General features: G+C 45.7%; 2 protein-coding genes across 2 annotated transcripts in view; one reads left to right on the forward strand and one right to left on the reverse strand.

Moving 5' to 3' along the window:
• Positions 1-12,719, reverse strand: part of LOC115468274 — a 25,655-nt gene extending 12,936 nt beyond the window's left edge. Inside the window, exon 1 of the mRNA XM_030199862.1 lies at positions 12,619-12,719. Coding sequence (XP_030055722.1) covers positions 12,619-12,631 — 13 coding nt within the window. The 5' untranslated portion in view covers positions 12,632-12,719. The remainder of the gene's footprint in view (positions 1-12,618) is intronic.
• The window catches only part of C4H11orf42 (chromosome 4 C11orf42 homolog), a 22,261-nt gene continuing 7,292 nt past the window's right edge, over positions 11,420-26,388 (forward strand). Inside the window, exons 1-2 of the mRNA XM_030199863.1 lie at positions 11,420-11,519; positions 20,703-20,806. Coding sequence (XP_030055723.1) covers positions 20,768-20,806 — 39 coding nt within the window. The 5' untranslated portion in view covers positions 11,420-11,519; positions 20,703-20,767. The remainder of the gene's footprint in view (positions 11,520-20,702; positions 20,807-26,388) is intronic.

Raw genomic sequence — 26,388 nt, forward strand, 5'->3', positions numbered from 1 at the left:
ACCAGATGAATTATACAGTAAATAGTCAGTCACTCCAGTCTCATAAGCTATATTATTTATAGGGAATTTAGGGCTTTTGAAAGGTAGCAGATTGACAGCACTGAACATAAATCTCCCCTAGTTATCTACAAGACAGGTACCTTACACAAAGCAGCAGTGCAAACATCACATACAATCACATGCACTGCTCCAGCACTAAACAGCCAGAGCACTTGCAGCAAACAGTAAAACTTTGGTCACACATAGACAATACAGGTGCAACAACACTGCACACATAAGAATGTTAACAGTTGCACTACTGGGTTAGAAGCCCATCATCTTGTATACGACAGTGACCAGTTCAGATCACAAGTACCTGGCAGCATCCCCAAAAGTAGCAAGATTCTATGCTATTTAATCCTGGGGAAAAGCAGTGCCTTTTCCCAGGTCTGGACTTTTCCTCCAGGAATTTATTCAAAGCTTTTTTAAATCCAGAGTAGCAAGGGATAAGGAGGTGGGAGTAGTTTGAAGGCTAGCATAGGGGGGAGTTGATGGAAGATGTGGTCTAAGTCATAGTCGTTGTCGAGTGATTAGGTGATTAGGTCTTCCAGGTGACACCTTGGAAAACTCTAAAAGATACCATGTGTTTTTCCTCATGTTTTTACCCTTCCACCCCCCCATCTGTCCTATTTAATATTGTAGTTCTACCCCCTTTCCTTCAAGTCATGTCTAAATGTCTACCTTTTACTAGTTTTGCATCTACTGTGATGAGAATTGAACCCATTTTTATCGACTCATCTATCAATCAACCTACCAGCCTATCTACTACTACTACTTAACATTTCTAGAGCGCTACTATAGTTACGCAGCGCTGTACAAATTAACAATAAGGACAGTCCCTGCTCGGAAGAGCTTACAATCTAAAGGATGAAATGTCAAGTTGGGGTAGATAAGTTTTCTGAGAGGAGGTGTAGTGATTAGGTGCCAAAGGCGACATTGAAGAGGTGGGCTTTGAGCATTGATTTGAAGATGGGTAGGGAGGGGGCACGGCGTATGGGCTCAGGGAGTTTGTTCCAGGCATGGGGTGAGGCGAGACAGAAGGGACGGAGCCTGGAGTTGGAGGTGGTGGAGAAGGGTACTGAAAGGAGGGATTTGCCTTGAGAGCGGAGGTTACGGGTAGGGACGTAAGGGGAGATGAGGGTAGAGAGGTACGGAGGGGCTGCAGATCGAGTGCATTTGTAGGTGAGTAAGAGAAGCTTGAACTGTATGCGGTATCTGATTGGGAGCCAGTGAAGTGACTTGAGGAGAGGGGTGATATGAGTATATCGGTTAAGGCGGAAGATAAGACGTGCGGCAGAGTTCTGGATGGACTGAAGGGGGAGTAGATGGCTACGTGGGAGGCCGGTCAGGAGTAGGTTGCAGTAGTCAAGGCGAGAGGTAATGAGAGAGTGGATGAGAGTTCGGGTGGTGTGCTCGGAGAGGAAGGGGCGAATTTTGCTGATGCTATAGAGGAAGAAGCGACAGGTCTTGGCTATCTGCTGGATGTGCGCAGAAAAGGAGAGGGAGGAGTCGAAGATGACACCAAGGTTGCGGGCAGATGAGACGGGGACGATGAGGGTGTTATCAACTGAGATAGAGAGTGAAGGGAGAGGGAAAGTGGGTTTGGGTGGGAAGACAATAAGTTCAGTCTTAGACATATTCAGTTTCAGGTGGCGGTTGGACATCCAGGCAGCAATGTCGGATAAGCAGGCCGAGACTTTGGCCTGGGTATCCGCAGTGATTTCTGGTGTGGAGAGATAAAGCTGGGTGTCGTCGGCATAAAGATGATAGTGGAAACCATGAGAAGAAATCAGGGAGCCTAAGGAAGAGGTGTAGATTGAAAAAAGAAGGGGCCCAAGGACAGATCCCTGAGGAACTCCAACAGAGAGCGGGATAGGGGAGGAGGACAATCTACTGATCATCATTGGAACACTTCAGAGCAAGCATTGCCTGTCATAACCACCTACTCTTCCAGCTGTTCCGACAGAGGGAGAGACTTGCATCACCCACACAGGTTGTATAAATTAAGATCTGTAATCACTTTTGGGTAACAAATAGGTGGCCTAATTTTTGCCATAGGAAGTATATGTTTATTCCAATTAAATTTGACAAGTGTTCATTCTAGAATTTAAAGAACATTAAAGAACTTTTATTCTGTCACATTCTGAACATTTATACATAGCTTTTAAATCCTAGTCCAGTTGTTCCCAAACTTGGTCCTGGAGGCACCTCAGCCAGTCAGGTTGTCAGGATAATCACAATGAATATTCATGAGAAATATTTGCATGCACTGCCTCCAGGACTAGGTTTGGCAATCACTGTCCCCTAGTCATTTCTGTTTTCAATTTATATTTCATTTTTGTAAATGAACCTTCCCTTCTTATTATTATCAGTTATGTGTGTTTTGGAGTTTATGAGTTTATATCCAGAGGGTTAGAGAACAAGGTCAGCTGAATAGGAAATGTGGTTTTATCATTATTCCAGAGTGTGAAACATTTATTTTACACACATTTCTGTCCTACCACAGCTAGTGGTGAATTGGCCGTTTAACCCTACTTTCTGTTTTTTAATCTCTTAACCAGCTCCCAGTCCACAGCAGAACCTTGCCGCCTTTCCCGTGGCTTTCAATTTTCTCATGAGTCTGTCATGAGGAACTTTGTCCAAAGCTTTCTGAAAATCTAGACAGACTACATCAACTCACCTTTATCAACATGTTTATTCAACACCTTAAAAAAAATGTATCGGCCTGCTTATCCGACATTGCTGCCTGGATGTCCAACCGCCACCTGAAACTGAACATGTCCAAGACCGAGCTTATCGTCTTTCCACCAAAACCCACTTCTCCTCTTCCTCCACTTTCTATCTCAGTTGATAACACCCTCATCCTCCCCGTCTCATCTGCCCGCAACCTCGGAGTCATCTTTGACTCCTCTCTCTCCTTCTCTGCGCATATCCAGCAGATAGCCAAGACCTGTCGCTTCTTCCTCTTTAACATCAGCAAAATTCGCCCTTTCCTCTCTGAACACACCACCCGAACTCTCGTCCACGCTCTCATTACCTCTCGCCTGGACTACTGCAACTTACTCCTCACTGGCCTCCCACTTAGCCATCTATCCCCCCTTCAATCTGTTCAGAACTCTGCTGCACGTCTCATATTCCGCCAGAACCGATATACTCATATCACCCCTCTCCTCAGGTCACTTCACTGGCTTCCGATCAGATACCGCATTCAATTCAAGCTTCTCCTTCTTACCTACAAATGCACTAAGTCTGCTGCCCCTCACTGTCTTTCTACCCTCATCTCCCCTTACGTTCCCGCCCGTAACCTCCGTTCACAGGATAAATCCCTCCTCTCAGTACCCTTCTCCACCACCGCCAACTCCAGGCTCCGCTCATTCTGCCTCGCCTCACCCTATGCTTGGAACAACCTTCCTGAACCCTTACGCCAAGCCCCCTCCCTGCCCGTCTTCAAGTCTTTGCTTAAAGCCCACCTCTTCAATGCTGCGTTCGGCACCTAACCCTTACCGTTCAGTGAATCCAGACTGCCCCAATTTGACTGCCCCTATCGGACCGACCGTTCACTTGTCTATTAGATTGTAAGCTCTTTGAGCAGGGACTGTCTCTCTTTGTTAAATTGTACAGCGCTGCGTAACCCTAGTAGCGCTCTAGAAATGTTAAGTAGTAGTAGTAGTAGTAGTAATATACATACACATACACACACATTTCCCCAATACGGGTACAGCATATGTAGCAACCATGAATACTACTACTTATCATTTCTACAGAGCTACTAGATGTACATTTAAGAGAGAGTCCCTGCTACACTACTACTAATCATTTCTATAGCATTACTAGATATACAAAATGCTGTACTTTCTCTGTCTCTAGAGGACTCACAATCTAAGTTTATGTACCTGGGGCAATGGAGGGTTAGGTGGGAGCTGAACCCAGTTCCCCAGGTGCTCAGTCCACGGTACTAACCACTAGGCAGATCCTCCACTCCAAGGAGGCCCCTCTGTTTCACAATACATAGGTTGTGCTATTGGAAGCTGAAACTATTATTTTGTTTTAAGTCCATTTTGAGTAATGAGTATTGGAAGGCGGAGTCAGAAGTGTTCCTTACTAATGCCCATCTTGATGTAGATTGCCTGAGAGATTAATTCACCAGAAGCTTCAGATTAGTGTCTATATATAGGTTTCTCTACTAGGAAGCTCATGGGAGGATGTTAAATTAGATGCCATACTTAGCTATAAACACAGCTAGCGTAGGAGGGTTTTTGACATTTTGCTTCTTTTCTGCCAACTGTCTAGAAGGGTCGAGGGTGAATGAGGATGAGTGCCTGAATCCAGGGCTGGCCTAAACATTAAGAAACACTAGGAAGTCGCCTAGGACAGCAGCTTGGGGGGGGGGGGGGCAGCAAAGAGTAGCTGTGGTCAAGAAAAACAATAGATCTCATCAACTCAAAGGACTATCTGTGCTCTCCCTATTCTCCCCTCCCCACATCGCTGGTCCGGCATCTGGTTCCCCCCCCATGGATTTGCCATCTCTACCTCCCTCATCGCCTCCCATGGATTTGGCATCCCTCCCTCCCTCCCCCCAATGATAGGTCTGGCATCTCTTCTTCTCTCCCCCTCCCCCCAACGCTGGTCTGGCATTTGTTCCCCCATCTTCAAAAACCAGGGAGTCCAGGCAGTGCTAAAGATGCACCTGCTGCTTCTGGCTGCCAGTCAGTTCCATCAGAAAAGTTGGGACCAAGCAGAAGGAAGAATCGGCAGCTGGAAGCAGCAGTGCATCTTTAGTGCTGCTCGTGGCTTGCTGGTTTTTGAGGATCGGGGGGGGGGGGGGTGAACAAATGCAGGACCAGCGGTGGGGGGAGGGAGAGCTGCCGGACCTCGAAAGGTAGAGCTGCTGGACCGTGGTTTTGATATTAAGATGGGAAATTAATTTTTTGTAGGTTCGTTACCTTTCTCATCTATTCCTTATAATTGTTTGTAGCATTCCATGTGCTGGACCTGAACCAAAATACTGCTAAGTGATTTCTGATTATTTTATTCTAATTTCTCAACTTTTTGGCTATAGGTTTAGCTACCTGATATATCTATTCTCTTTAATTTAATGCTTACTGCTTAATTAATTTGTCCAGTGAATCTGTATTGTGGTGCACTTCTCTGTGTTCTAACCCTGCCCCCTCCCAAAAAGACAAAAACAACAACAAAAAAAATAATACCCTCTTTCCGACGCCCAGACCCTCCCAGACCTCCTGGGTGGAGAAAGCCGACGGCAGGGCCAAGGGAAAGAAGGGCTGCAGTCAGCGTGTCAGTGAATGGTGGCTGGGGAAAGGGAGGGAAACAAAACTGCAGCATGATGGCGAGTGGTTGGTTGGTTGGTTGGTTGGTGTGTGTGTGTGTATGTGTGTGTGTGTGTGGGGGGGGGGGGTCGTCGGGGAGAGACAGGACCACTGTTGGGATGAGGGAGTGAAACAGGGTAGAGCTAGGTGGGGGAGGGACGGAGAGATGCTGCAAGGGGAAAGAGAGGGAGAATTGTTGGATATGGGTGGGATGGGGAGAGGGAGGGAAAGGGCATGAGAGAAAAAAACGTGTTGGGCATGGAAGTGGAAGGGAGGGAGAGATGAGAGGGGAAATGTTGAACATGGCATTGAGGTGAGGGAAAGGAAGGATGGAGAGATGGTGGTGGGTGTGGGAGGGGGGTAGAGAGATGTTAAACCAGGGGCTCAAGACAGGGAGAGGGAGAAAAGTTGGACATGAAGGTGAAGAAGAGGAAAGGAGAGATGCACAAGTGGGGGAGGGGAGAAAGAGGGAAGATGGATCCAGGGAGAGAAGATAGACAATGGATGGTAGGGAAGAGAAGGGAAAATGCTGGACAATGGGGGAGGGGAGAGAGATGGGACAGGAAGATGCTGGTGGTGGGAGGTAAAAGGGATAGGGAAATATCAGGCTACAGGGTGAGGAGGGTAGAAAGAGGGAACAGATGCTGGGCTGGAAGGGTGGAGGGAGGGAGACACTGGGAATGGTGGAAAGCATGGGGGCGAGGCCCAGGGAGTGGAGAGATGGCAAGGAAAAAATGAGAGAATAGTGATCACAGGGGGTAGAAATATGATAATGGCGCGTAGTTCGAAGATGGAAGGGAATGGAAGGCTGAGAAGGAGAGAGATGGGGAATGGGAGAGCTAGTGGGTGAAAGGAGATGGAAATGTGATAGATATCTGAAAAGTGAAAAGAAGGAAAAGATTTAGGAAGAGGATGAAATTTGAGTGTATAGAGGCAGAAAAGAAAAAAAAGGAAGGAAAGAGCTAAAATGGAAGGATCAAAATTTCAGAGGTAAGTGTAGTGAGGAAATGAAACGACAGGAGAAAAATGACAAATGGACAACCGCTTGAAGAATTAGCAGAAGACAGACAGGAAAGCGGGAAAGAGAAATTGGAAACAACATCATGGAAAAATAAAATGTCCAGACAAGGTAGGAAAATCATTTTACTTTGAATGTTTTAAATGGAATATGTTAACTTTGGGAAATGTGCATAGCGGATTTCTTTTTATTGTTTTAAGTAGAAAAGGAAATGTGCTTTTGTTTTGTTTTGGGGTTTTTTTTTCCTCCAGTATTGCAGTACATGCTGAGGTTCCCAGTTCAATTTTGTCTATTTTTATTTCTAATTTGTGAGGGTCTGTCAGTGTGACTTTAACTGCAGATGAGGAGATTGGAGAGGGAATTGGGGGAGGGGCTTTATTTTCTGCCCTGGTCACCAGCATGGCTAACGGCAGCCCTGACCCTTACTGTAGCTAGTGGGGATTCCCAAGCCCTACTAGCTGGGGTCTCTTCTGAAGCTGGCCAGAGATGCCTTCTACTGAGCTTGGCAGATGGGGGCAGCATCCTGGAGCCACTGACAACTAAGCATGTATGGGGGTGCTGGCATCAGTGGCTCGAGGAGTTGCTGCTGCCTACTGGGCTTGGTGGAGAGGAGTTCTGGCCATCTTTACTAGAGGCCTTCAGCTGACAGAGATTGGGGATCCTCATCTGCTAAAGGATTTATATTTTGAATTGGGAAGTGCTGGGGGAGAGAGAAAATTTTGTGCCCACCCACTTTGTGCTCAGGCCCACCCAAAATTGGCAGTCTGGCTACGCCACTGGCTGTGGGTGCTCGATCACCCCCAATATTTCACCCACCGGAAGTTTCCTTCGCCAGCCCAGAATTTTAAAAGTCCCTCCCTCCCTTCGAGTTCCGGGCTCCCTCCCTCCGAATTTTAAAAGTCATCTTATCTCGTCGGGGTTACGGTGGCAGCAACAGTGAAAAGCATGCAGGCTCGGTGCTTCAGCCTTCCCTTCTCTCTCTCTCAGCTCTGGTCCCGCCCTGCTCTGGTCTCGCCCTCATTTCCTGTTTCCGCAAGGACCAGAGCTGAGAGAGAGAGAAGGGAAGGCTGAAGCGCTGAGCCTGCATGTTTTTCACTGATGCTGCCGCCGTAACCCTGACGAGGTAAAATGACTTTTAAAATTCAGAAGAAGGGGGCCCGGAACTTGAAGGGAGGGAGGGGGGCCATGGAACTTGGAGAGACCCTGAAACTTGGAGGGAGGGGGCCCTGGAACTCAGAGGGAGGGAGGGAGAGAGGGGGGCCGGCCCTGGAACTTGGAGGGAGGGAGGGGGGGCCGGCCCTGGAATTCGGAGGGACTGGTCTGGAACTCGGAGGGAGGGAGGGGCCCTGGAAGGGAGGGAGGCCTGGAACGGGGAGGGGGCCTGGAACTGGGAGGGTGGGAGGGAGGAAGGGGGGGCCTGGAACTGGGAGGGAGGGAGGGGGAGGGGAGCGGGGAGGAGAGGGAGGGAGGGGGGAATTCACCACCATTTAAAAAAAAAAAAAAAATTTCAGCACCCCCAATCATTTTGAAAAGTTGGCTCCTATGAGTCCAAGTAAAGGAAAATCTACCCATTCAACCTGACACCCAAAGTATAAAACATGACAAGTAAAATCAACAATAGCACAACGGGATTAAATCTATAAAGTCAGTGCTAACATTTACACACCAGTTATGCACATATATGTTCAGAATACCAGCACAAATGCACACGTGCATACCAACTACATACCTGCATATCTTACACAACACCTGTTGTACAGCTGGGTATGCATATTTATGGACAGTATATACAAAGCAGCAAACTGAAACAAGTTGCATTAACACAAGAAGACCTTGAACTCATGTACTCAATAAGAAAGTAAAAATAGCAGCTGAAGCACGAAAACTGTGGAGATATGAAAAAAGCAAGGTGAGATATCAAAATAAAGTATTTAGAGAGACCTCAAAACAGAGAGTTGGAGGAGAACATACCACCAACGAAAGCTGAAACAGAAAGGATTTGAGCACAACCAAGAAGCAGGATGACCTACCCCTGGCGTAAGAAGAACTAGGAAAGGTCTTAAATGACGACAAGAGAGTTGGAAACCCAGTTAAAAAAGATCCCTGAATTGCAAGGCTCTAGGCCTGGATGAAGTGCCTGACCATGGTTCCAAACAGTTAACATCTATCCATCAAGACTTGTGCTGCAAAAATCAGTTGATCAGACTGCTGGACGTAACACGACAATGACTAATTACAGGAAGAACATGTCCTCTTCTAAAAGGGGAGATCCAAGTACAGAACGATAACTTGTCTACCTGTACCTTATAAGGTATTCACTGCAATAGATGCCAAGAAAATAAATGATCATATCGACTCTATTAACATCATGGCAATAGAGCATAAGGGTAAAAAGAGGGGATCATATGGAACCAAAGACCAATTAATACTGTATAAGACCATCATGGCCACTGGTAAGAAGAGCAAGAATCTCAGTGTAGCATGGATTGACTATGAAAGCCTTTGACAGCATCTCACATTCCTGGATAATTTGCCTTGAAATGTACACTCAGTTTGCTATTCCTAGCAACAAGAATCAGTGAGGAATATTATGGGGGAACTCCCTGTATGATCCATTGGATAAAATCTATGGTAAATCTCAGCAATCTAACAAACTCCTTGGGCTACAGATTTAGCCTTAATCGCAAAAATACTACTACTACTACTACTACTATTTAGCATTTCTATAGCGCTACAAGGCTTACGCAGCGCTGCACAAACATAGAAGAAAGACAGTCCCTGCTCAAAGAGCTTACAATTTAATAGACAAAAATAAAGTAAGCAAATCAAATCAATTAATGTGTACAGGAAGGAGGAGAGGAGGGTAGGTGGAGGCGAGTGGTTACAAGTGGTTACGAGTCAAAAGCAATGTTAAAGAGGTGGGCTTTCAGTCTAGATTTAAAGGTGGCCAAGGATGGGGCAAGACGTAGGGGCTCAGGAAGTTTATTCCAGGCGTAGGGTGCAGCGAGACAGAAGGCGTGAAGTCTGGAGTTGGCAGTAGTGGAGAAGGGAACAGATAAGAAGGATTTATCCATGGAGCGGAGTGCACGGGAAGGGATGTTGGGAAGCACGAGTGTGGAGAGATACTGGGGAGCAGCAGAATGAGTACATTTATAGGTTAGTAGAAGAAGTTTGAACAGGATGCGAAAACAGATAGGGAGCCAGTGAAGCGACTTGAGGAGAGGGGTAGTATGAGTAAAGCGACCCTGGCGGAAGACGAGACGGGCAGCAGAGTTTTGAACCGATTGGAGAGGGGAGAGGTGACTAAGTGGGAGGCCAGCAAGAAGCAGATTGCAGTAGTCTAAGCGAGAGGTGACAAGGGTGTGGATGAGGGTTTTGGTAGAGTGCTCGGAAAGAAAGGGGTGGATTTTACGGATGTTGTAAAGAAAGAAAGGACAGGTCTTGGCGATCTGCTGGATATGAGCAGAGAAGGAGAGAGAAGAGTCAAAGATAACCCCAAGGTTTCGAGCTGAGGAGACAGGGAGAATAAGAGAGCCATCAACAGAAATAGAAAACGGGGGGAGTGGGGAGGTGGGTTTGGGAGGAAAAATGAGAAGCTCGGTTTTGGTCATGTTTAATTTCAGGTGGCGTTGAGACATCCAGACAGCAATGTCAGACAAACACGCTGAAACTTTGGTTTGGATGCAAAGTGAGATATCAGGGGTAGAAAGGTAGATTTGGGAGTCATCAGCATAGAGATGGTAGGAAAAGCCATGGGATGAGATTAATGAACCAAGGGAAGAAGTGTAGATAGAAAAGAGGAGGGGACCAAGAACAGAACCCTGAGGTACGCCGACAGGCAGAGGGATAGAAGTAGAAGAGGATCCACCAGAGTGAACGCTAAAGGTGCGGAGGGAGAGGTAGGAAGAGAACCAGGAAAGGACAGAGCCCTGGAATCCAAGTGAGGACAGGGTATTGAGAAGTATGCTGTGATCGACAGTGTCAAAAGCAGCGGAAAGATCAAGAAGAATGAGGATGGAATATTGACCTCTGGATTTAGCCAGTAATAGGTCATTGGAGACTTTAGTAAGCGCAGTTTCGGTTGAGTGGAGAGGGCGAAAACCAGATTGTAATGGGTCAAGAATAGCATGTGAGGAGAGAAAATCAAGGCAGCGGTGGTGAACAGCACGCTCGAGTAATTTGGAGAGAAATGGAAGGAGGGAGATGGGTTGGTAATTAGAGGGACAAGTAGTGTCGAGTGAAGGCTTCTTAAGGAGAGGTGTGACCACAGCATGTTTAAAGGCAGCAGGGACAGTCGCAGTGGAAAGTGAGAGGTTGAGAATATGACAGATAAAAGGAATAAGAGTAGGAGAGATGGCATTAAGAAGGTGGGTGGGAATGGGATCAGAGGAACAGGTGGTACATTTTGAGGAAGAAAGGAGAAGTGTAGTTTCCTCAATAGTAACTTCAGGAAAGGAGGAAAGGGAATGAGGGGAATAATGACCCACAAGTAATATCACAGCTATAGACTCCTATCACAGCCCTGTGGAGGACCAACAAAAAGGGTTAAGTATGAAAATAAAAGTCCAGAATCTGGGCTTCATCATTAAACTTGGACAAGGCTTCCAACATGCAGAAGGAACGCGTGAGAATCCACCTGCACACGCAGGGAAAAAAGCAACATAATTAGCAAAACAAGAGAAAAAAAACTCTTTAAAAGAAATAGATTAGCAAATGAAGAACTGCAAAAAAAAAAATACAGTGAGGAATACAGAGGTGCTCCAGGAATAATCCAGGTCAATCAAAATCAGACACATGAATAGTGAAGCAGAGGGGAGGTCAAACCTAAGGATGAGTGATAGCTGCAGTCCTGTCCAGTGGATTACAGAGAACAGAGTTCACTGCAGCTTAATAAAAACTGGGGAAATGGATATATGCTGATTCTGTAGAAAGAGCTGGAAACAGTTACTCATCTTGCTGCAAACTTCTGATAGGGAAATCCTGTGTACAGAACTGTGCAAACAGAATAAAAAGTCAGCGCTGCAGAAAAGCAGTGGGATCTTGAGTCTAAGAGAACTGAGGAAACTGAAGAGTTGTGATCACCCAGGACATTGTCGTTTCAACCGATAAGATCAAAGCAAGAAAAGCAAGTAGAGGTAAAGGAGAATGACGTTGATAGTAGATTATTCTGTACATCAAGTGAAGAGGTTTAAGTTCTTCAAATACTAAGAAACGCAGGCAGAGAGCAACAAAATGTGGCATAAAGGTTCAGAAATATTTCCTTTTGTGCTTGGTGCCACAAGCTGGATTAAAAGCAATTTCCAAGGGTTGTATAGGAGTGTGGTAGCCGTGTTAGTCCACTCTTAAGGTTATCAATAGAAATCAAACAAAATAAAACATGGAAAAGAAAATAAGATGATACCTTTTTTATTGGACATAACTTAATACATTTCTTGATTAGCTTTCGAAGGTTGACGAAGAAGGGCAACCTTCGAAAGCTAATCAAGAAATGTATTAAGTTATGATAACCTCAAGGGTTGTATAGAAATTCTAGAAAGAAGATCGTCTACATGATGCAAGTATTATGGTGAGTATGTTCAAAGTGTTTCCGATTTAATGATAATGGTCAATATAGCTTGGCTTAGGAATAATGTTCATTATTTTCTGGGATGTGCGTAACAACCCATTTGGAGACACTATCCCTGAGAAACATAGCATGAAGGTGGATAGATGGAATGTCTAAGAGTTACACCTAGATGGCATTTGGGAGTTATTAAAGTTCACAGTCACCCCCCTGCCTTCCCTTGTCCTAGTCAGCAAGAATTTCACAGGAGCCAGGATGGGAGAAACACTAATAAAATAATGAAACCGTTGGATTGATGAGTTATGGGGAGGAAATAGCAGCCCCACCTCTCACTGACTCCATGGGGTGATGCTTCCCAGGATAAAGAGGATTTTTCCCCAAACCACTGTCCCTCTTCTAGACATAAAGAGACTGAGAACCCCCTCTCCCCCCACACATTATTTTATCTAAGCCCTTATTACGCACTGTTTTGACATAGTCTAGCTTTTGCAGTCTTGAGAATTTACAAACTATTAGAGCACCTGAGTGTCACAGGAGTTTTCTGGATCCAACCTGCAGCAAATCCCTCACAAAAATTATTGGGACAGTGGTATCAGTTCAAGGCATCATGGACCCCAAAGACATAATACAAAAAACCACCCCAGACTCAGGCAGGCAGCCAGCAAACATACCAGGTTTCGACATGCTGAGGCAGGCACTTCTCTCCAGGAATAGCAAGTGCAGGCGGACACAGGGATCTTTGAACACTCTGTGGCAGCCGGAGACTTTTATAGGTCAAAAAGTGTAATGAAATACTCCCACCTCAATTCTCTGGAAATGTTTCCTCATTAAGTTGCAGTAACTTCTCCATATCATCTATTGAGTAAGCTCAGGACCGCACCTTCCAGTGCTCTGCTACATTTTGCTTTCTATCCCTTCAGCAAATTCCCCCTATAACTTGCTTCATTACTTCCGGTGGATTGATGCAGATGACTAGCTCCCAATGTAGCACAGCACAGTGCCTAAAAGTTGAGTTTTGGTCTGACATTCAGGGCTGGGGTCTCTCTCTCCCCCAACTACTCTATCCACCTCACTCTCAACTGGTCTCCATTCTCCTCCAATTATCTCCTACCTAAAACTACCCATTTACCTACCCCATTCCCCTACAACTACTTCCCACTGACACTCCCACCACTACTACCTCCTACCCCTGAAAAATTATCCCTCACAACTACTCTCTACCCCTTAAAATTCCCCAGACACAAAGGGAAAGAAAGAATTCCATCAGCCATACTTCGCATGCTTTTCCCATAGCTAATTTGTTTTTTACATGAAAGGTCCCCTGATCCCCTTCCTGGCCTCCAAAATAGCCCCCTCCCTCCTACCAGTTACTCCCAGCCCACGAGAATCAAAAGAACTCCCGGAACGAGCCCCCCAACCCCCCTGGACCTACCTGATGTCCCTGGTAATGTCTCCAAAGGGTTCTGGTTGGAGGGGGGGGAGCTCTCATTCAGGGGTGGGGAGAGGAGAGCCTTTGATTCTTGCGGGCTGGGATAGGGAGTAGGAGGGAGGGGGTGCCATCTTGGAGGTCAGGAGGGAGATCCAGGGGGGCTTTTCAAGTTAGAAAATAGTTATGTGGTTCCCAGCCGATTTTCAGTGCCGGGGCCTCCACTTCACTGCCAAACCCAGGCTTCCCCCAGGACCCCCAGACCAGCCTTTGGAACTGTAGGCCTGGAGATCAGCTGCTAAGAAATCCTCATGATCCATGACATCATCTGTGAACAGCATCTTGACCATGTTGGAATAAATGGAACTGGGGATTTACCACTGGCTGAACTATGGCCAACAGGTTTCAATATTCAACATCAACCAAGACCAGGGAGACAGGTTAGAAGGGTAGCAGTCCTTCTTTTTCCCCTGGACGATCAGATTCCCCACGCAGTTCCAAACAGCGCTCTAAAATTAGCGTCGGAACAGTGCAGGGCAATAATGCCCCTTTGATCAGAGCTAATAGCATGCAAATTTAGACACAGTATTAGCTCTGATGAAAGGGGTACTTCTGCAGGAGGATTGTGCCAGTGGACCTCCAGCCCGCCCAACCATGCCTTGGTGGTCTAGTACCTCCCCCCCCACGAACCCTGATGAGGGTCCAACCCAACCACTCCACAAGTTTTCTCCCTTATACAGTAGTGAAACCCCGCCCAATGCATCCTAGGATGTGCAGGGCAGGGTGCTGCCATTTTGGAGGCAGTGCTGGAAGAAGGAGGGTGTGCTACGTCCTCCTCTGTCATCTAACGGTACAGGGGGGATTCGGGGCCTCTATACCACTAGGGGGAGGCACTAGACCGCCAGGTGGGGGTCAGGGTAGGGTCTCCTCTAGGGGGTCAGGTCCTCAGTGGGGGGGGGGGGGGCGGTGGCTCTTCAGTTGGGGAGGATGGGGGTCTGCTTACATTCAGATACATGCTTGACAATGCTCTGCAAACCTTAACGCCAGTTCTGAGCTGGTGTAGGACGCTGTCCACTGAGCATTGGGGAGTAATACTAATGTCCCTGTTTACATGCATTTGCATGCTATACGCGTTCAGAGCTGGCGAGCAGACAAATGCGGGCGTTTGTTTTTGATCATCTGGGCATATGTCCTCAGTCGGCTTAATTGCTAACCAGCTTATTTTTGAAAGAGAAAGATGCCCATATTTCGACCCAAATCGGGAGATGGGCGTCCGTTTCCCATGGGCACCCAAATCAGTATAACCAAAACCCGATTTTTGGCGTCCTCAACTGCAGTCCGTCACGGAGACGAACAAAGATCATGGGGGCATATCGGAGGCGTGGTGAAGGCGGGACTAGGGCGTGGTTATCGGACAAGGAAAGATGGGTGTCTTTAGTTGATAATCGAAACAAGAAGGGCGTTTTTGACGAGAATTTGGTCCGTTTTATTTGGACCCTTTTTTTTCAGGTCCAAGTCCCTAAAAAGTGCCCCAACTGACCAGATGACCACCGGAGGGAATCAGGGATGACCTCCCCTGACTCCCCCAGTGGTCACTAACCCCCTCCCACCAAAAAACCCCCTTCTTCCTGCCTGTCTCACCCTGAAGGCCCATTTTCTAGCATTTTTCATTGTGTGCTACTCTCTCTCGCACTTAACCCTTTGTTGCCTCTCTTGCCCTCCTGTCCTCCACCATCACAGCTAAATGAGCGGAAGAAGGCACCTGAATGATGCCATAAGGGCCCAATCTGTGCAGAGAAAGGGAGAGAAACTGTTTGAATCCCCCCCCCCCCCCCCCAAGGATCCAGAAACCTGATATCATCTACAGTTTTGTACAAGGAAGTTATTTTCACTTGGCAGTTTGGTGCCTTATTACGTAAAATTATATTTTGGTATTAATTTATTCTTGCAATTATGTTTTGAGATATTAATTGTTTAAAATACATTGATTTATGAATTGTATTTTGATTTTTTTTAGTCACCAATTACACCTTCCTTTGTACAGGGAAGATGAGATATAAGTTCAAACAGTGTAGGGTATGTCTATGTGATTGTCTGGTCTTGGATGTATGAGCTTTACTATCAAACAATGGAGTTCTATGTTTTATTTATTTTTTTGTGTGTGTGTTTTTAATGTATTATACATTGTTTACATTATTTGTTTAATTGCATATTGTAAACCGTTTTGGTTTGACTACAAGTAAAACGGCATATCAGATAGAATAAACGATAAACGGTAATTTATTTTGAATTTGATCCATGATTATTGGCAAAATGTAAGGAAATGTTGTGGAATTTGTAGGAGGATGTGATCGAGCCAACTTTAAAAGAAGTTTGGAAGAGATTTCTTTCTGTAATAGCACATTTGTGAAATGTGTCCAGTGCTTGGTGCATTAACTCTGCAGTTCCTCAGTATCTCTCTTCCTACACCCCTCCCAGGAGTTTTATTCATCCAGTAAGTCACTCTTATCTGTGTCCCTCTCCTCTACTGTCAACTCCAGACTCTGTTCCTTCCACTTCGTTGCACCTCTTGCCTGGAATAGAATTTCCGAGGCTGTATTTCAAGAACCTTCTCTGGCCTTACTCCCAGCCAGCCTGAGAAAGCTGGCTTTTTTGAGGCTGCTTTTAAACCTTCAACTTTGAGATCTGTGACATTTTTTCCAGGACCAGGGGGGGGAGCTGTTGGTCCTATGACATGGCTGAACAGGGTTAGAAGAAGACTTCCTTGTACAGAGAAAGGAAGCACAGCCGAGGGCAGGGCAGGGCAGGGCAGGGCAGGGCAGCTGAGGGCTGATGTTCTGGCCACTGTTTGTACTATTACAAAACATGGAAAGTAGTGGGAGTTGCTGGGTTTTGGATTAAGTGTCTAAATTTTCAACTGTAGAAGAGGATGGTAGAGAACCGATGAGAAAGCAACCATTTAAAATTCCTGGGGAAATGCACTAACTTCAAGGGAATAAAATTCTCCTTTTTCACATTTCATCCTATGCACAGTAAAGATTTTTGTTAGGAGAAATGAAGGCTTAAAAATTGTAATTAGTTAGTATGTGGCTGGCTGAACTGAGGCAGTTTATAATGAATGGTAATGAATGGCTTGGCCTAGTTAAGAGGATCTTACTAAGCCGTGGTTGCATTTTTAGTTCGCAGTAGAAATCAGCTCGCGGTAAACGCTGAGATGCCCATTATAAATACTAGACAGCTAGACTTTACATGAACTAGACAAATCTGAACTCGCTACACTAGACTGATAATGTTGCTACTAATGAAAAGTACGCAACCACGCACTACCACTTTATTTCTCATGCTGGAAATGAACTTTCTAGAGCTGATTAACTTATTTTATTATTCACTCTGTCATTCAGGAACTTCAATGCAATACCACTGTGTAATCTACTTTACCATTTATGCACCTTAATGCAATACTACTTGTAATTTTCTATCTGGAAATGGCGATCGCCATTACGGCATAATGTAAGCCACATTGAGCCTGCAAATTGGTGGGAAAATGTGGGATAGAAATGCAATGAATAAATAAATAAATATTCCTATCGGTGTCTCGGTGTTTACTGCCACCTGATTTCTACTACGAGCTAAAAACACTACTGAGGGTTAGTAAAAGATCCCCTAAGTTTTTTAGGGGTTTTGCCTGACTTTGCAGGCTACACTGTGACTTTTTTTTATCAGGGGGTGTGGCATAGGCAGAGAGTGGGAGTGGAAGCATTATCCAGCTGGTGCATTACATGTACTACGTGTTAACTGGCTAACGCAGAGTTTTTAGGGGTTTTGCCTGTCTTTGCAGGCTACACTGTGACTTTTTTTTATCAGGGGGTGTGGCATAGGCAGAGAGTGGGATTGGAAGCATTATCCAGCTGGCGAATTACATGTACTACGTGTTAACTGGCTAACGCAGAGTTAATGCGAAAACGGATAGGGAGCCAGTGAAGTGACTTGAGGAGAGGGGTAGTATGAGTAAAGCGACCCTGGCGGAAGACGAGACGGGCAGCAGAGTTTTGAACCGATTGGAGAGGGGAGAGGTGACTAAGTGGGAGGCCAGCAAGAAGCAGATTGCAGTAGTCTAAACGAGAGGTGACAAGGGTGTGGATGAGGGTTTTGGTAGAGTGCTCGGAAAGAAAGGGGCGGATTTTACGGATGTTGTAAAGAAAGAAACGACAGGTCTTGGCAATCTGCTGGATATGAGCAGAGAAGGAGAGAGAAGAGTCAAAGATAACCCCAAGGTTTCGAGCTGAGGAGACAGGGAGAATGAGAGAGCCATCAACAGAAATAGAAAACGGGGGGAGTGGGGAGGTGGGTTTGGGGGGAAAAATGAGAAGCTTGGTTTTGGTCATGTTTAATTTCAGGTGGCGTTGAGACATCCAGACAGCAATGTCAGACAAGCACGCTGAAACTTTGGTTTGGATGCAAGGTGAGATATCAGGGGTAGAAAGGTAGATTTGGGAGTAATCAGCATAGAGATGGTAGGAAAAGCCATGGGATGAGATTAATGAACCAAGTGAAGAAGTGTAGATATGAACGGGAGAGCCTGAAAGTATTCCTGAGAGGTAGGATGATGAGATCTATCATGTAACCAGGTACCTCACCATAGATTACTACTACTACTATAAATCACTTTTATGGTGCTACCAGACGTACGCAGTGCTTTACAATTGAACACGAAGAAGAAAGACAGTCCCTGCTCAAAAGAGTTTACAATCTAAATCAGGACAAACAGACAGGACCCAAAAGGATAAGGCAAGGTCAGACAGAAGGACACATAAGGATAAGATAAAAGTTACAAGTCAGGAGTGGAAAGCAGCCTACAGGATTTTGTGAACTAGAGAGCAGAGTTTAAAGGTGATTCGATCTTTGACAGGAAGCCAATGCAGTTTCGCTGGGAGAGGCGTGGCACTTTCAAATTTTGACTTTCCATAAACCAATCTGGCCGCTGTATTTTGGGCCGTCTGCAGTTTCTTAATTAGTTGCTCTTTACATCCAGCGTAAACTCCGTTCCAGTAATCCAGATGACATAGAACGACGGACTGTATGAGGTTGCGAAAGACCTCTCGAGGGAAAAAAGGTAAAAGGGGGGCCTGCGCTGGTGCCACCATGTGTTTTTGACACGCGTTGATGCCCCTTTTTTAAAAAAGAAATGGCCATTCAGTGGTAAAAGGAAGCCCGAGGTGGCATCGGCACATGGAATTGTCACGTGCCTAGGCCACCTTTTACCGACGTTGTGAAAAAGGTCTTTTTAAAGGGCAAGTAAATGGCTGTCCCGTGGCCATTTCCTGCGGGAGCATTCATCACCTCTTGTTTAGGAGGTGGTGAGGGCTCTGGCGGTAACTGGGCAGCCTGCAGGACACACCTCCCAGGTATTTTCTAGCACCAGAAATGGCGTGCAGGAAGACCGGAACGAGGGCAAGCCTGGCTTGACAAAAAGGCCCCTTAAATGTATTTTCCATGCAAAGGTCATTATTTACAGCTTTTTAAACAAAATATATTGCAATCCCTGAAAAATCAATCTGTTTGCAATAAAATCATAGAATAAAATTAACTATTTCCAGCAGTTACTACTATTTTCTTCTGCGGTTCTAAATTTGAAAGGTCATTAAGTACAAAATAATGAAAAAATAAACTGACCTTGCAGGAACCTCCCACAGTGGTATTTATTTATCTGTATCTTTTATTTCACGTTAACATGTTCTCTTCTTTGATGTGCACAGGCGAAAGAAAGGTGGGGGGGGGGGGGGCAGGAGGCAATTATTAATTTAGTTTGAAACAATTTTTTATTGAACAACCAATAAATCATTACAAGCATAAGTCTGTGTGAATTTTCCATTTTTCTTCCCCCCTTTATCCCCTCCCTCCTCCCCAAAACCTCTTGTCTATTCCTTTTGTATATTAACAATTTCAATATAACTCCTTTCGCTATAGAATTTACATAATAACTTTATGATTAAAGAAGCTCTTACATACAGAACTAGTCCCGGGTGGATGTGAAGCGACTGTTCACGCTATCCAAAAATACTAGGACTAGAGGGCATGAGTTGAAGCTACAGTGTAGTAAATTTAAAACGAATCGGAGAAAATTTTTCTTCACCCAACGTGTAATTAGACTCTGGAATTCGTTGCCGGAGAACGTGGTACGGGCGGTTAGCTTGACGGAGTTTAAAAAGGGGTTAGATAGATTCCTAAAGGACAAGTCCATAGACCGCTATTAAATGGACTTGGAAAAATTCCGCATTTTTAGGTATAACTTGTCTGGAATGTTTTTACGTTTAGGGAGCGTGCCAGGTGCCCTTGACCTGGATTGGCCACTGTCGGTGACAGGATACTGGGCTAGATGGACCTTTGGTCTTTCCCAGTATGGCACTACTTATGTACTTATGTACTTATGTACTTATCCAAAAATACTAGGACTAGAGGGCATGAGTTGAAGCTACAGTGTGGTAAATTTAAAACGAATCGGAGAAAATTTTTCTTCACCCAACGTGTAATTAGACTCTGGAATTCGTTGCCGGAGAACGTGGTACGGGCGGTTAGCTTGACGGAGTTTAAAAAGGGGTTAGATAGATTCCTAAAGGACAAGTCCATAGACCGCTATTAAATGGACTTGGAAAAATTCCGCATTTTTAGGTATAACTTGTCTGGAATGTTTTTACGTTTAGGGAGCGTGCCAGGTGCCCTTGACCTGGATTGGCCACTGTCGGTGACAGGATACTGGGCTAGATGGACCTTTGGTCTTTCCCAGTATGGCACTACTTATGTACTTATGTACTTATGTACTTATCCAAAAATACTAGGACTAGAGGGCATGAGTTGAAGCTACAGTGTGGTAAATTTAAAACGAATCGGAGAAAATTTTTCTTCACCCAACGTGTAATTAGACTCTGGAATTCGTTGCCGGAGAACGTGGTACGGGTGGTTAGCTTGACGGAGTTTAAAAAGGGGTTAGATAGATTCCTAAAGGACAAGTCCATAGACCGCTATTAAATGGACTTGGAAAAATTCCGCATTTTTAGGTATAACTTGTCTGGAATGTTTTTACGTTTAGGGAGCGTGCCAGGTGCCCTTGACCTGGATTGGCCACTGTCGGTGACAGGATGCTGGGCTAGATGGACCTTTGGTCTTTCCCAGTATGGCACTACTTATGTACTTATGTACTTATGTACTCTTTATGTTAAATATGTACATATATGTCATTTATTTATTAACTATTCTTCCCTTCCCCCTCCCGTTCCCTTCCCTCCTCTTTCCCTTACGGCAATTATTAATTTAAGATGTTCTCTTTTGAAGCAGTGGTTTCCAACCTGGGATGTACGGGACCATCACCAAGAGTTTTCCAGAAGGGAGGCAACAAAATGCAGCCACTGAAATCTTCACAGGGACCACCGGAGGATGTGAGCTGGCACTGTTGAACCCCTCCCACACCTGGGTCTTCCTTCCCCCTGCATGTACTCCCCCTCCCCAGCTGGACCATTTCATCTCTGCTTGACCCCCTTCCTGTCTGGCAGTCTTCAGCAAAAGCACAGCAGCTGCATGTCAGGCCTCATCCTTCTTCTCTGCTGCACTGGTTCTGGTTGTTAAATTCGAATTGCGGGACTCTAGTGTGTCGCACATTATTCAAATCCAGCTGTCAGACAACGAAGCAAACGAAGCAAACAATTGAAGACCCATCTGTTCGAAACAATTTACGGAAAGAGCCAAAACACAGAGTCCACACTCACTGTTCATCAATGCATCACACATCCACTTCTGACCCTCATCCCCCGTAATTCCACATCACTCATACACTTACTCACAGAAATATGTACACCATATGTCTTTGTGTCTTAATACTGCCCTTTAAGCTTCCCATTGTCTCCTTCCAATGTTTCAATGTTGATGTCCCATTGTTATATCCCTAACGATACTTCGATGGTCTCGCATAACTTGTACAATGTAACCCATAACCAAGCTGTAACAAATGTATTTCCATTATTCATATCTTATTGTAAGCCACACTGAGCCCGCAAAGAGGTGGGAAAATGTGGGATACAAATGCAATAAATAAATAAATAAATAAGCAGAGGAGGTGGACATGGCCTGACACGCTCTCCTCCTCCACTTATGCTGTAGGGTGCAGGGGAGGGAGGGGCGAAAGGAAATGAATTGAACAAGCTGGGGCACTATCGGAGAAGAGAGAAGCACTGGGTGTGTGAGGGTTTTTTTTTTGTTACATTTGCACCCCGCGCTTTCCCATTCATGGCAGGCTCAATGCGGCTTACTTATTATATACAGGTACTTATTTGTACCTGGGGCAATGGAGGGTTAAGTGACTTGCCCAGAGTCACAAGGAGCTGCCTGTGCCTGAAGTGGGAATCGAACTCAGTTCCTCAGGACCAAAGTCCACCACTCTAACCACTAGGCCACTCAATGTGGCTGTGCAGGCTTCTACATGGAATGTTGCTAGTGGAATAGCAACATTCCATGTAGAATCTCAAATAGTAGCAACATTCCATGTAGAATCTCCAATAGTATCTATTTTATTTTTGTTACATTTGTACCCTGCGCTTTCCCACTCATGGCAGGCTCAATGCAGCTTACATGGGGCAATGGAGGGTTAAGTGACTTGCCCAGAGTCACAAGGAGCTGCCTGTGCCTGAAGTGGGAATCCAACTCAGTTCCTCAGTTCCCCAGGACAAAAGTCCACCACCCTAACCACTAGGCCACTCCTCCACTGTTGCTACTATTTGAGATTCTACATGGAATGTTGCTATTCCACTAGCAACATTCCATGTAGAAGTCGGCCCTTGCAGATCACCAATGTGGCCGCGCAGGCTTCTGCTTCTGTGAGTCTGACGTCCTGCACTCACAGAAACAGAAGCCTGCGCAGCCTTCTACATGGAATGTTGCTAGTGGAATAGCAACATTCCATGTAGAATCTCCAATAGTAGCAACATTCCATGTAGAATCTCCAATAGTATCTATTTTATTTTTGTTACATTTGTACCCTGTACTTTCCCACTCATGGCAGGCTCAATGCGGCTTACATGGGGCAATGGAGGGTTAAGTGACTTGCCCAGGGTTGAGGAGATGGGGGGGGGGGGGGGGGGGGAAGATAACAGGATGCCATGGGAGGAGTGTGTGCAACAAAGGTATGAGGGGGATAGGAGGGCAAGCTGGGGGGGGAGTGGCACAGGTGAAGTGTGTGAGCACAGTACTGAGGACACCTTGAGGGAGGGAAAGGAGGTCGTGGGTGTACAGATGTGCAGGGGGAAGGGTGAAAGAGCTGAAGAGGTATATTGGGGGATTCACAAAAAGTGCTGTGGGGGGTGGATTTGAGAGAACTATGGTATAGTGTGCACCTGGGGGGGGGGGCAAGCACTGAATACTATGGTGCAGTGTGTGCTAGGGTAAAAGGGTTTTCAGACAGTGAGTTACTGTATGTGTGCGCTGGGGGGGGGGTATGAGAAAGAGCTCTGGGTGAGGGTGGGGGATGACAGAGAGGTATGGAAAGGTGTGTCCACTGGGACAGATGGAGAGAGAACCGGGGAGGGGGAAGACTCTTGTTGGGAATGGGGAAAGAGACAAAGAATGCTGGAGAGGCAGCGGAAACTGGGGATTGAACCTGCTGTGGGGAGGGAGGGGTGTGAGCTAGTTGGGAAGCTACTGGGGGAGGGCGGAATTAGGCCTGTTCAGGGACACAGCTTAGATAGCCTGGGGCATGGAAGAACCAGACTTTTCTGATGGAAGAATTGTACACAAAACATTACAAATAAATGATGTCGAATTCTGTGCCCAGAATTCCAAGCTGCCGGGTTTTGGGCCAGTAGGAGTGACTCATCCGAGCAGTCTGATTGGTTCCAGGCTTCCTGCTGCTTTACAAACCAAGTGTGTGAGGTCATCAGCCCTCTATGACCTCAGAACTGAGGGTTCCATCTGCCGGGCTCTTAAGGAGGCTCCTCTTCGCATGGCTCTCTGCTAAGCAGCTGCCCCTCTCCAGCCCTTATTAGCAGTTAGTGGACGGCGGACGCTTCCTTAAGATGTCAGAATGTCTGCCGGAGCCTCTGAATATTAAGGATGCCGACAAGAGCTGGGAACAGATCAGAGGCAAGGTACGTTAAGACTGTATGTGACAGCAACAAAAAGAAGAGTCCAGGAAGCCAAAGTCACATCAATTTATTATCAATCTGTTATGCCGTGTCAGCAACACTATCAAAGGGAATTCTGCCACTTTTTAGGCTCACAGACACTCCTCTTGATCTTTATTCCTGGACTCCAATAGTTGTCTTGGACTCCTGATGCAGGCCTTTGTGCCAAAACGCAGCCTTGTTGAGTCCCGTGGTCTGATAGTGCAATTCTTAATAAATTGATGTGGTTTCTACAGATTGCACTCTTTCTTTCACTGGATCTCATTCCTTTTTGTTGCTGTATTTACCCGTGAGGCTTTTGCTTCTCCTCTGCTTTTGTTAAGATTGTGTCACACAAACATTTTGGTTACCCATGAATACATGTGCATGGAAACAGGGGTTGACTGACAGTAATCTGGGTCCCTGGCCAATAAGGTCACGGGTCCTTAACCACCTCTCAAAAATGATTAAATGGAGGCTGAGGGAAAGTGGCCCCCTACTGCTGTGGGCCCTCGGGCACTGCTCTGTTCTCTGTTAGAGACAGTCCATGCAGGGGGCATGTGAGTGGACAGTAAATGTAGCATTTGTGTGAGATGTTTGTGTAGGTGACAGTGAATGTGGATGTGAGTCTGTGTGTAAAAGATGAAGTGAAGCAGAAAGCAGTCAAGTCCACGTGCGAGAGACGAGTGAATGTGTGTGACATCTTGTGAATTATGTCTCTGAAATGGTAAACAAGTTACTCTGTGGGACACTGTTGAGTGAGTGAATGAATGAGAGTTTGGTTGGATCACAGTTCATGGACCTGTAAACTGTTAGTTTTCACACAATGCGCAAAATATACTGACCGGAAGAAAAAAGTGAAAGGAGAGGGATATGATAGAAATGAGTTTCACTAAATTACAGGAAGGTGACATTTGCCTTAAAAAATAATTTTGACTTTTTAGCTGGCTTTTCTATATAAGTACATAAGAATTGCCACATTGCAGAGTCCATCAAGCCCAGTATCCTGGATCGAATAGTGGCCGATCCAGGTTACAAAAAGTAGATAAATTCTGTGCTGCTTACCTCCAGGGAGAAAGAGTGGCTTTCCCAAGATCTACCTTTGTAACACTTTACAGAACTTTCTTCCAGGAATTTCTACAAACCTTTTTTAAACCCAGTCACGCTAACTGCTGGATGTAAGGAGAGAGTCCTTAAGAGATTATGAACGGCCCAGAATACGGCAGCTAGATTGATCCTTCATATTTCATTCTCCATTAATGTGTAAGCTACATTCAGGTGAATTTTCGAAAGAGAAGCGCCCATCTTCCGACACAAATCGGGAGATGGGCGTCCTTTTCGCAAGGTCACCCAAATCGGCATAATCGAAAGCCGATTTTGGGCGCCCTCAACTGCTTTCCATCGCAGAGATGACCAAAATTCACGGGGGGATGTCGGCAGTATAGCGAAGGTGGGACTGGGGTGTGCTTAGGAGATAGGCATCCTCAGCCGATAATGGAAAAAAGAAGGGTGTCCTTGACGAACACTTGGGCGACTTTACTTGGTCCATTTTTTTTCACAACCAAGCATCAAAAAGGTGCCTGAACTGACCAGATGACCACTGGAGGGAATCGGGGATGACCTCCCCTTACTCCCTCAGTGGTCACTAACCCCCTCCCACCCTCAAAAAAATCTTTAAAAATACTTTTTTGCCAGCCTCCATGCCAGCCTCAAATACCATACTCAGGTCCATTGCAGCAGTATGCAGGTACCTGGAGCAGTTTTAGTAGGTGCTGTGCACTTCAGGCAGGCGGACCCAGGCCCATCCCCCTACCTGTTACACTTGTGGTGGTAAATGTGAGCCCTCCAAAACTCACCAGAAACCCACTGTACCCACATGTAGGTTTCCCTCTTCATCCCTAAGGGTTATAGTAGTTTTGCCTTCTGTGATTTGTCATCGTAGAGAACTTTTCGTGTTCTATATTTTGGAGGGGGACCAGTGAACTATGACTGCTGGCTCCTCCCACGATCAAATGGCTTGGATTTGGTTGTTTTTGAAATGGGCATCCTCGGTTTCCATTATCGCCGAAAACCGGGGATGACCATCTCAAAAACGACCTAAGGACGATCATCTCTAAGGTTGACCTAAATTTCATGATTTGGGCATCCCCGACCATATTATCGAAACGAAAGATGACGCCCATCTTGTTTCGATAATAAGGGTTGCCTCACCCCTTTACGGGGCCGTCCTGCGAGGACGCCCTCATGAAAACGTGGGCTCCCCATTCGATTATGCCCCTCCACGACTCCCTATTAAAGCTAGGGTACTCTTCAAGCTCTGTGTTCAAATAATATATAGTGTATTGTTGGAATATATGTAGCCTTTGATAAGTCTCCCTCTGTGTAATGGTCACTTTGGGACTAGAAATGTTCTCCAACTTCATCTCCTCAATTACAGGAAAATCACTTATAAATCAAAACAGAAATTGATTAGATAAAAAGAAACAAAAAGGAAAGGTGAGAAAGTCCAAAATGGGCCATAAATATGGTGGTAGGAAGGACGTCAGATGATATTTGGTTTCCCTTCACTGAATCCACGTTGACTTTGTCTCATTAATCCATGCTTTTGAATATGCTCGGTAATTTTGTTCTTAATAATAGTCTCTACCATCAAATCTAAAATCCAAATCCAGTGCTAAAAATGGGATTTGAACCATGATTTCTTTGTATCATAGTCCATTGCTGAGATAAAAGAAATGCATCTTAACTGAGAGACAGATAGGCACCTGGATTAATCTCCCAGCAGAGGTGGTGGTGACCAGTCCTGCAATAGAATTTGAGCATGCTTGGGACCAGGGGCGTAGCCAGCCTTCAGTGGGGGAGGGGTCCAG

This window comes from Microcaecilia unicolor, chromosome 4 (genome assembly GCF_901765095.1).
Source record: "Microcaecilia unicolor chromosome 4, aMicUni1.1, whole genome shotgun sequence".
NCBI lineage: Eukaryota > Metazoa > Chordata > Amphibia > Gymnophiona > Siphonopidae > Microcaecilia > Microcaecilia unicolor.